Source organism: Puma concolor, chromosome F2, assembly GCF_028749965.1.
Source record: "Puma concolor isolate L17-30 chromosome F2, mPumCon1.1.hap2, whole genome shotgun sequence".
NCBI classification, from domain to species: domain Eukaryota; kingdom Metazoa; phylum Chordata; class Mammalia; order Carnivora; family Felidae; genus Puma; species Puma concolor.
The window spans coordinates 49,224,443-49,236,933 of NC_141684.1; the positions used below are offsets into that span (position 1 = coordinate 49,224,443).

Consider the following 12,491-nt stretch of genomic DNA (forward strand, 5'->3'; position numbering starts at 1 on the left):
ATTTATCCTTCCTCTGATCTAGCATTGTTTACTCAAAACTGCTGAATTAAAGTAGAAGTTATGTAATCAATATGATTAAGCCAAATCTTGCCAAGTTATCAAAAATCAATAGCTTCTTAATCTTGCCATGCATATTTGCATTTCTTTAAAAGGAGGTTACTCAAAATTTATTTGGTTGTTCAAATTTCAGGCAGAATGACAAAGTGAAGAATTTTAGAAAGCATAAGGTAGCTACTCTTAAAAATGTATTCAATGATATCACTAAAGCAGCCCATTGATCTGCTCATGGTTCAATTACAGATAAAGAAAGACATGACAACTTATCCATCAATAAACAGATTTTAGTTGAACTACTTTTGTGACTACATAAAGCATATAGCCCCACTGCAAATGTTGACTGAGTCACAGAGACTTATGATGTTACTAAATATGGCTAACATATCCTAAGCACCCCCTCTATTCCTGATACCTGAGTTTTGGGGACAAAATCAATGATTCATTTCTAACCAATATAATATGACAAAGGTAATAGGAGATCCAGGTCACTGATTAGATTATACAAAACTTCATCTTAGCACAATAGGAGAAAGAGAGACTCTCCCTTGCTGGCTTTGAATATTTATTTATTTTTTTTTTTTTTTTTAATTTTTTTTTCAACGTTTATTTATTTTTGGGACAGAGAGAGACAGAGCATGAACGGGGGAGGGGCAGAGAGAGAGGGAGACACAGAATCGGAAACAGGCTCCAGGCTCTGAGCCATCCTCCCAGAGCCCGACGCGGGGCTCGAACTCACGGACCGCGAGATCGTGACCTGGCTGAAGTCGGACGCTTAACCGACTGCGCCACCCAGGCGCCCCGGCTTTGAATATTTAAACTTCCATGCTGTGGAAAGGCCTGAGAGAGGGTGACCCAGCAAAGATGTGTGGACCTGTAAGAGCTGAAATGGGCCCTCAACTGAGAGTCAAGAAGAAAGTAGAGACCTCAGCCCTACAACCACAAGGAATTGAATTCTTCCAACAACACCCATAAGCTTGGAAGAAGATCTCATGCTCCAGAAAGGAGTGTAGCCCTACAAATATTTTGATTGCAGCCTTGTGAGACATGAGCAGAGGACCCAGCTAAGCCTTGCCCAGAAAGATAATAAATGGATGTTGTTTTAAGTCATTACATTTATGCTAATTTGTTACACAGTAATGGAAAATGAATACACTAGTGTACCAATGAAACAAGAAGAAAAAAGCATGTCTGTAGAAGAACAAATATAGATTGTGGATTTAACACATGCAATGCTGTTTTATTACTAGCTGATCATGTCCACTTCAAAGGTTGATATGAGGAAGAATCAGAATTTTATGTATAGAAATTAAGGCTTTGTGTGAATATTAAACATAAAAGTGTTTTATGTTTACTCTCATTTACTCTGCCATTATGTCTCAGTGAGTAACACAGCCCCACCCATGGACAGCAGTCAAGACCTGCTACCTTCATTCTGAAGAGTCATACTTGGCCAATTCCGAGCCACTGAAAGTGGGAGCTTGATGTATTTCAGGATCTCCTCTACCTACCCATCCATTCTCTCACATGTGAGCGAGGGGGTAGATTCTGGAAATTGCCACCATCCCAACATCTATTGTCCAGGGTATTTGGAGATTGGTTGTTAAATGGACTCCATGAAGGACCACATAAGAATTCAGCAGTAGATCCTTTGTCTATTCTACTTTGTGTTTGGATATCCTTCTACCGTAGTACCTTCTTTAGTCTATTGCTAAGGTGGTACAGGGTTTTTATCCATTTGTAGTTTCCATCCTGACTTCAACCTAGATTTACCTTAGTATTTCAACACTTTGCCAGGGAACCATAGCTGCTCAGGCTCCTCTTGCAGCTTATAAGAACTTTGTTTTCTTGAAAGTGCTACCTTGTTATTTTCAGAAAGACAGAGATTACATCATTGAAAATCCTCCAGCCCAGTACAACTTGAAATCATAGGTGAGTGACTCACAGGCTTCTAGACACTTAAAAAACTTTAATCCAATACAATTTTTGCCAGCATTATGGTTTAATGGAATTAAAGTGGCTATAACTCCAGTAACTTTGAGTGCTTTAGTGATTTTCTACCAAAGCATATTTTTAACATATTCACTGAACACATTCTCATTAAATTTTCTATTTTTACAGCTTACCAGTTTAATTATACCCATGTATGGCAGGTGGTTATGATTTCCTTCTCCACAATTCCCTCACACCTACTTTCTTATAAAGAGACTAGTAATCGCTGTGTTTATTTCATTGTTGATGCTGTAAGTAAAAGCATCAGAAATTTGACTATTCTCAAATTTCCTGGAAACTCTGACCGACCATATTTTCCCAAATTTGCAATGACAATTTTCAAGAAAAGTGCTTATAGCATTGAATTCTTAGTGTATTCCTACAAATATAAATGCCAGATTTTTATTTTCTCATTCTATGCTACTGTTTTGTTTCTTTCAGGCACAATTCTAGTCTTGACACTTTCCTGTTCATTTTGTTTGTGTTGTCAATCAGTATTCCATTTTCACATTTTCCCACGGTCTCATTTCAACTTTAATTTCATTCACAAATCCAATACCATATCTGGTAACCAGCCTCCACCCAGATTTTATCCCTCCTCTCTCCTTCTCCCTCTCCTTCAGGCACTTGTGCCCCAATCATGGTGCAAAGTGTTCCAAGAAGTTAAAAAGAATATGAGATAAGTTTATATAATGGCTGTGCAATGGAGAAGACAGTTTAAATTCTGTGAAGAGCTGACAAAACATAAACTGATGAAATCTTAAACATAATTTTGATTTAATACAATCAGTAAATAACACCTATTTTGCTTGCAGCTTAAAATTAAAATGATGTGCCACAACTGGATATATTACCAATATATTCATGATATGCCATGAAGACTGAATTGATGAAGACTGCATTCATCTAGAAACAGTCTTCAGCATTTCTACCTCTCCTGAATCAACCATTAGTGGTAGATTGCAACTGAAACACACTTAGCTGCAAACAACTAACTTAGAAAAAAAAAAGTGGACCCATTCAAAAGTATTATTCAATAAGAAGTACTAAAAATACTTACAATTTCTTTAAAATATCCAGGAATTCCACTAACTTCTCTTCAAATTTTTTTGGTTCATATAAAGTAGGGCCACCACGTGCTTTTTTAACATGGATAGCTATATTGTGAGAATCATCAGGTTGTTGGGGTTGAAGTTCTTCTGTGCCTTCAGTAGGTTCTCTGAACAAAGGAACACAACAGATTATGGTGTTGCATATTGTATAAAAATGACTGACATGTGGCAACTGCGTGGCTCAGTCAGTTAAGGGTCCAACTCTTGATTTCAGTTCAGGTCATGATTTCACAGTTTGTGAGTTCAAGCCCTGCACTGGGATCCATGATAACAGTATAGAGCCTACTTGGGATTCTCTTTCTGCCCCTCCCCATACTTTCTCTCTCTCCTGCGCACGCTCTTTCTCTCTCCATAAATAAATAAACTTAAAAAAAAAACAGACAGATGCTATGACATCCCTTCCTCTAAAAAAAAAGAGTACCATGAACTTTTACTTTACTGTTAAGAGCAAAATTGCATTGTTGTGAGATAATATGGCATTTTAATAATGTATGCCTTTTCATTGCCTTTGTTCTGTTTTTTTGCCCAGTCATCAGTAGTGCTGTTACATATGTCCACTTAAAAGTGGACATACATAAAATACTTTCCACATTCAGAGCCTGATTATACGTATTATAACTGTATTAAGTGATTGAACCATCTTTTGTAATTAGATGTACATAACTTAGTAAATATTTGAAGTCAATGGTCAATATCCTTCTCTTTAGAGCCATTCACTTGTTTTTTGGTGTTTTCTTCACACCAATGATAAAATTGCTTTTTTAAAAACTTTTGTTTCCAACTGGTAAATTGTGATAATCTGAAAGCAGCCATTTTTCTTTATTCTTGTGCTACAGTATGTTATACACCCAAGTTCCCAGGAGATGTATGGCTGAATAACCATTCCCCATTCATTTTTCTAGTTCCACACATTTCTATTTAGAAGTCACTAAAAACCTAAGAGCAAAAACTAATGAATGCTAATGAATGCTATTATCCTTACGAAAAAAAAAATGTGGAGATGATAAAAGCCCAAATGACCTGTAATTATATACATGAGAATACTAAAATCATACTTAAATATAAGATAAACATTATGTGGGATAATAATAATAATAGTAAATAATCACATTAACATCTAACATACATTTGAGTTTTTGTGCTGGTTGTTCTGCTAAACATTATATGCACATATCTCATTAACATTAACCATGTGAAATAAACAATATTATCCCCCATTGATAAGATAAGGAAATTTCAGATTAAAGAGTTTATATAATTTGTCTTACCACTCATAGCTGCTTGTTAAAGCTTAGTAGTAAAGCTTACTTGATGTATACACAAAGAAGATAGTCTAGCATAAGTTACAAATATAAAATTAAAAGCCAAAATCCATTTCCCTTTCTATCATTTTTACAGAACCTCAAACATTCCTTCCAGACCTAGAACACCACTCCAAACTCTATCCCTACTTACTCCTATAAAACGTAAGCACAGTAAAACTCAGCAATGATGAGAATTCAGGTATAAAGCAATTTGCTTTTCTCCACCCAGCCTATATACTAAAATGCAAATGAAATGAAGTTCTTATATTCTAAAAAGGAGAGGTCTGTGGACTGGAGGGAAAAGTGAAGGTAGATATAGCAGCTTTGTGGCAGGAATATGCAAAGTGAGTCCCCATGGACCTAGTATTCTTCTGGCCCAAGTTCATCATATTTGCCCAAGGTGGGCAACTCCTGAATTTTCTACTTCATGTTGTAAATCTCAAACTAGCCAAAGGATTCAAAATAGTCCCCAATGACATTTAAGCCTCTTGAAATTAACCAGGAGATACTAAACCACCAAAAGCAATAGAAACAAATAGGTGGTCAGACACATTAATTGATTAGTTGATTAAATTGTGCCTTATACTCTTCAGGAAATGGTAGAAAATTATCCTCATCATTACATAGTAAAATTAGCAATAATGCAATATATTAAATATATATATAATATACAAATATATAATAGTATGGATAATCTCATGCCAACAAATTTGAAACCTTAGATGAGATAAATCACTGTAAAAGTACAAATTACCATACTGATAACATAAAGAAAGAAACTTCGAATTGTTCTAAATATTTTAAAGAATATAACTAAGAAGTAAGATTCCTTCCACAAAGAAACTCCTGGCCAAAATGGCCTTAATGATGAATTCTAACAAACTCCTAATAGATAAATAAACCCAAATACTTACAGAAAATACAAAAGATGGCTATACTTTCCAGCTAGTATTATGAAGCCAACCTAGCCTTAATATCAACTTCTGGCAAGGATATTACAAGAAAATTACAAGCCAGTATCACTGAATATAGATGCAAAAATCCTAAGCAAAATATTAATAAACTGAATTCAGTAATAATTTTTTAGATATAAAGCATAGCCTAGTTAAGACTATGCCAGGAATACTATTTCATGAATGTTGTTCAACATATTAATGGAATAAAATAAATCATGATTATCTAAACATTTCATGTGATAAAACATTCATGTGTAATATAAACTCCTACAAAACTAGAAATAGAAATATTTTTTTCTTTTCTTTAGAGAAAGAAAGAGAGCACACAAGTAGGGGAGAGGAGCAGAGGGAGAGAGAGAAGACTCTTAAGCAGGCTCCACATTCAGCATGTGGAGGGCTTGATCCCACAACTCTGGGTTCATGACCTGAGCCAAAATCAAGAGCCAAAATCAAGAGTCAGATGCTCAGACTGAGCCACCCAGGTGCCTTGAAGTGAACTTTCTTAATATGACAAAAGACAAACATCAGTTGTATTTCTTATTCCTTACTTTTTTTTTTCTTAACGCCATTTACTCAATTTTATTGCAATATACCTAAAATATAGCAAGGAACACGTGATGCCATCAGCCATCAGTAAGCATGGCTTCAAAAGTTTCCCCCATTTCCTCATGAGACACACTTGGGTTATAAAGATGGTTACCCACCTGCTTAGGATGAGGCCTATCATGCCATGTAAGGCCCTAACATGACCAGGACTTCACCCATGCAACTTCCAATGCAACCATATAACACTGGCCATCACTGGATAGGGTGAGCCAGTTATCTTCTGGGCAATGAGGTCTCACGACAGTCTGCTTAGCCAATATGTTCCTTACTATCTAATGGGGGAAGGCACTAATAGGTTAATTAGTCCCTAAATGTGTTATTGAAAGTTGTTAAAAGTGATATGAAGAATTTATACATGTTATGAATAACAAGTATAGGATACTTATAAGAGTGTAAAAATAGGTGACATATTTTGCTTGCCAGGAAAAGACAATGTCTCAGAGAGAGATTTAAACTGCCACACAAGATAAAAAAAGTTAAAAAAAAAAAAAAAGAATATTCCAGGAAGAAAGTACAAGAAATTTTCTTGCAGAAAAAATTTCTAAAGATGCCAAATTCTGCTCAAAAATATTTTGACCTTGGGGCAAAGAGTGTATCAGTCGGTTGTGTCTGACTCTTGAATTCGGCTCAGGTAATGATCTCACGGTTTCTTGAGTTCGAGCCCCACATTGGGCTCTGTGCTGCCAGCACGGAGCCTGCTTCGGATTTTCTCTCTCTCTCCCTCTCTCTCTGCCCCTCCCCCACTTGCACTATCTCTGTCTCTCTCAAAATAAATAAGTAAACTTAAAAAAAAATATTTTGACCCTGTCAAATAGACATAGCCACTGTACAACAGATTAATATTCTCTGTTAATCTTTTCATACTTCTTTGATATCACTACATCTAATTATTTCTGAATTAATTTTTACTCAAAGCAAACGATAGGGATACATGAAATTATCCACAGAATTGATGATTACCATAACTAGCAAGTAATTAGGCAATTCTAGTTATTTCTCTGCTATTGACTTTTTAAGGTTTTTGGCATTGTTCCTATTGATTATTAAATTAAAAAATACATAATATATTGTAAGTTTAAAAGTAACAGTAAAATGAATGTTAATGTACCTACCCAGATCTTTAAGGTACCCATGGCACTGTACAATTACTCTTCCATGGACAGATACATAGCACTCACTCCAGAGATAACCACTACACTGAAGTTTGTTCCTATTATTCCCTTGGTTTTCATTATACAGATTAATGAAAAATATATGCATCCCTTTAAAAACCTAATTTTCATTTTGCATATTTAGTTTTGCACTTGATAGAAATGAAGTGATTCTTATGAATTCCATAACTTGTTTTTTAGTTGTTGTTCATTGTGTTTATGAGATTTAATGACTATAGTTCATTCATTTTACTGCTGTATAAGATTTCATTATATTTATATACCACAAAGGGGATTTTCTTAAGTCTGTGGGCAATTGAGATTTTTGTTTCCAGGTTTGTTTTGTTTTTTATCTGTTTGTTTGCTATATACAAACTTGGCTACTATGACTATCTTGTACATCCAGAACTTCTCCAAGAATTAAAATTAGTATATGCACAACATTATATTAATAATGCCACATTGTTTTCTAAACTGGCTATAACAATAGCCAAGGCATAAGTTTCAGTTGCTCTACATTCTTACTGCTACCATATTATTAAATTTTTGACTTTGTGAAATTAATTGAAAAATATTGATCACTTTTCATGTATTTATGGAGTTATACTGACTATAGGAAATCACTAAGTTAGTTAATTCCTCAGCAAACTACAAAGAGAAAAAAAATTAAAAAATCACAATACCAGTAAGATATTATTTGCCTCTTTCTTGCTGTGTTGAAATCTAATCATGAAAATAATGATGGGTAAAACTACTTGCAACCAAGAATGATTCAAAATAATGGGACGAAACTATACCAGCAGTCACTGAATTCTTCACTGCCACATACTTATAATTTTTAAAAAGCCAAAAAAAATTAATTTTATTCTCAACCCTCTGACCCTGAGTACATTGCTTTGTGATATTCTGTGTGACAAAAGGAAAAGTATAGATAAAGCATTTTTGTAGCATCTCAAAGAGATTTTTATCTCAAGTAAAAGTGAATTATTATCTGAGTTGTAAGCACAACTATTCACTTATTTCACTGTACTCCATATTAACTTGAAAGAATAGCCAAAAGACAAACTACAATAAATGACTTGGATATTTGGATATAACTTGGATGTTTGGGATCTATTTTCTCAAAAATCAGTGAAGTGCAGTTGTCACTTCAAATAAACAGTGTCTGCTGCTTATAATAAAAGTTAAGCTTTCAAGTAAAAAATTGATTTTTGTAAAACCTGTATCCACTTCTGTAAAATTGAGAGCTTCCTAACATGTAAGGCTTTTCTGATGATCAGTGATGATATAAAAATTGTGATCTTGGGGCACTTGGGTGGCTCAGTCAGTTGAGCATCTTATTGATTTCGGCTCAGGTCATGATCCTAGGATCACAGGACTGAGCCCTGTGCCGGGCTCCACACTGAGTATGGAGCCTGCTTGGGATACTCTCTCTCTCTGTCTGTCTCTCTCCATCTCTCTCTCTCCCCCTCTGCCCGTCTCCCCCAGCTTGTGCTTTCTCTCTCTCTCTCTCTCTCTAAGGTAAAAAAAAATTATAAATTAAAAAAAACTGTGATCTTTATACATTACATAAGAAAACATGTTAACATTTGCAAGATCTATATAACCTAGTGAACCATTTTCCAAAGGACCAATGTATATTACACAATCATGCATTAGTAAAAGAATTATTCATAGTGTAAAATAATAGTTTTTATTGATGTCATTGTTTTTAAATTGGCCATATTAAAGATTTTTTTAAAAAGCCCCAGTAAATTCAGGTGATAGGGATTAGCACCACTAACAAGCAAAATAAAATAAAATTTAGTGCACATTATCTCATTCAATCCTCCAACATGACTATAGAGTATGTATCACTGTCTCAATTATAGATAAAGAAACTAAGATTCAAAATTTTAGATAATCTTAAAGTAATACAATTACCAAATTGCATAACTGAAATTCAAACCCAGATCTGACTAGTCCAGAGGCCACCACAACACATTGCCATCTATGTATTCTTGCATTCTAGCTCTCACAAACTTTTTTTTTTTTAATTTTTTTTTTCAACGTTTTTATTTATTTTTGGGACAGAGAGAGACAGAGCATGAACGGGGGAGGGGCAGAGAGAGAGGGAGACACAGAATCGGAAACAGGCTCCAGGCTCCGAGCCGTCAGCCCAGAGCCCGACGCGGGGCTCGAACTCACGGACCGTGAGATCATGACCTGGCTGAAGTCGGAAGCTTAACCGACTGCGCCACCCAGGCGCCCCTCTCACAAACTTTTTAAAATTAGTCCCCCAAATCTTTCTGTATCCCCCTCCCCCACTTTTTTGTAAATCCATATAAATTTTACTAGGTAGTGGTTAGAGTCAGAGTAATATATATATAATATACGTATCCTATATATATATATACACACATATATATAATATATATGTGTATATATACATATATACACATATATATTATATATATATACACATTAATATATATGTGTATATATATGTGTATATATATATGTGTATATATATGTGTATATATATATAATATATATGTGTATATATATATGTGTATATATATATGTGTGTATATATATGTGTATATATATATAAAATATATATGTGTATATAATATATATGTGTATATATATATGTGTATATATATGTGTATATATATAATATATATGTGTATATATATGTGTATATATATATTATATATACACATATATAATATATATGTGTATATATATATAATATATATGTATATATATATAATACATAAAATATATATAGGAACTTTCTTAAGATGTTTGCTATAGGTCTCTTCAATCCTTTTTTTTAGACTCTGAAGTCAGCCTGACTCATAAAAATACAAATAAATACAACCACTTTAAGTTTATTTACTGCATTAACTCCATTTGTTAAGCTTAGCTTACTTATCACTGGTGCCAAACCAGGAAAAACCAGGAAATAATTATGGGTGAATTCCAGCCCCAGGATGTACATTAGTAAGTTGCAAGCTTTGTCTTATATTGAGCAAGAGTGCTGACTTTGTCCCACACATTGCCAACATATCCAAAGTTAAAATTGAGGATTCAAAGGCAAATTCTTTTATATACTCTTGACAGCAAATATTGGAATCCTGTCATCTCTTATTATATAGGAAGAATATTTTAAGGTTAGAGAGGTAAGCAATATTTCCCTGGTTTCTATTAGATAAATGTCTATGCCAAACACAGAGTCTCCCCTTTTCATTCCCAAAAAGCAATAGAAAATCCACAGTTAAACATGAACAGTTGATTGGACTTAACCTGTATTCTATGCTATAAAGCAGCAATACATTTTCCATTAATATATGACAAGCTATATGAAAATGCAAGAAAGTAAAATTATTTCAAAAGGATTATTTACCTACAGAATATTAACTGATATTAAAGATGCCCAAACTTAAAAAGTTGGGATATCTAAAGACAACCTTGACTATAACAATATATTAACATATATTTATAAAATATATGCTATAAAATAACATATATTTACCGATCCTTAATTTTCCTCAGCATTCTTTTCTTTTTAAAAATTTTTTTCAGGGGCGCCTGGGTGGCGCAGTCGGTTAAGCGTCCGACTTCAGCCAGGTCACGATCTCGCGGTCTGTGAGTTCGAGCCCCGCGTCGGGCTCTGGGCTGATGGCTCAGAGCCTGGAGCCTGTTTCCGATTCTGTGTCTCCCTCTCTCTCTGCCCCTCGCCCGTTCATGCTCTGTCTCTCTCTGTCCCAAAAATAAATAAAAAAAAAAAAAAAAAAATTTTTTTCAATGTTTACTTATTTTTGAGAGACAGAGCATGAGCAGGGGAAGGGGCAGAAAGAGAGGGAGACCCAGAATCCGAAGCAGTCTCCAGGCTCTGAGCAGTCAGCACAGAGCCCAACGTGGGGCTCAAACCCACGAACTGTGAGATCATGACCTGAACTAAAGTCGGATGCTTAACGACTGAGCCATCCAGGTGTCCCCTCAGCATTCTTAAATTAGCTTTGTTTAGCTCTTACACACTCATCTTAATGGCTTTTATCTAGTTTCTTTTCCATCCCCATTTTCATATTCTATAGGCAACCTTGCTTTAGTACCAAAGGTCTCTACCTGACCTTTGTATTGGAATTGATGATTACTGACTATTGAGAAACAATAATAAAACATCATTTAGCTATATTGTCACTCAAGCTGGACTTAATTTATTTTTTTTTTTAATTTTTTTTTCAACGTTTATTTATTTTTGGGACAGAGAGAGACAGAGCATGAACGGGGGAGGGGCAGAGAGAGAGGGAGACACAGAATCGGAAACAGGCTCCAGGCTCCGAGCCATCAGCCCAGAGCCTGACGCGGGGCTCGAACTCACGGACCGCGAGATCGTGACCTGGCTGAAGTCGGACGCTTAACCGACTGCGCCACCCAGGCGCCCCAAGGACTTAATTTATTAAAGAAAATAATTAAATTCAGAGAAAACGTAGCTTGTAAATTTTAAGACTTTCTCTTCCTGATTTCATAGTTATGTCCTTGAAGAGATCTTAGCCTCATTGGGTAATTTAAGTAATGAATGAAGCATCTCGTTTTGGAGAATGGAAGGGCCAATTTGGAGACAGGGAAGCAAATTTCTTGCCACCAATAGTACACAATATGGAAGAAGCTCCAAACTTTCAACTATAGGCTTTTAAACCTAGAACTGATTCCCTTTGAATCAAAGACGACTTTTTCCCCTTACAGAAATGGAATCTATAAGAAAATGTAGCAGCATTTATAATTCTCCTCCAGCTGAACTCATAATTGCACCATGTTCACTACCTATCTCTTAACTGATGGTATCACATTTTTCCATTATCAGGGTAGGGTGTTGGTCAGGAATTCCATGCAATTAAAATTATGCCCACTGGGATCTACTGGCCTCTTAAAAATCTAGATAAGGTTCCATGCAAATCCATGGAAGTACAAACCTCTCCTTAAGATTTCAACATTTACCCAGATGACATTCTGATGTTACCTCTGCCACTGTGTTTCTTCCTTAAATACTCTACTCCATGTCTTGTTTATCCAGAAATAAAACCAACTTTGCCTATATTTCCTCAACCAAACTAAACTAAACCAAATATTTAGAGCATTTGTAAGTGCAATAGAGTTCATCAGATACTGGGGTTATCCTAAAGAGATGCTGTATCACATATAGCCCAACATACTTGAAATACATTATATTAGAGTTTTCTTTTCTTAAATGTCCTCAACCCCATGCCTAGGACAAATGGTTTCTCCTCACTCAGTGCACATTTCTCCAATTATTTCCTGGCTCCTCCT

General features: G+C 35.1%; 1 protein-coding gene across 4 annotated transcripts in view; it reads right to left on the reverse strand.

The window, feature by feature from the left end:
- CNBD1 (cyclic nucleotide binding domain containing 1) overlaps positions 1-12,491 on the reverse strand; it is a 492,838-nt gene that overhangs the window by 430,239 nt on the left and 50,108 nt on the right. For all 4 annotated transcript variants that reach the window (XR_015246579.1, XM_086695101.1, XM_086695102.1 and 1 more), the window contains exon 4: positions 3,107-3,265. Coding sequence is in view for 3 of the 4 variants with exons in the window: in XM_086695101.1 (XP_086551227.1) it covers positions 3,107-3,265 (159 nt within the window). In the remaining variant the exon portion in view is untranslated. The remainder of the gene's footprint in view (positions 1-3,106; positions 3,266-12,491) is intronic.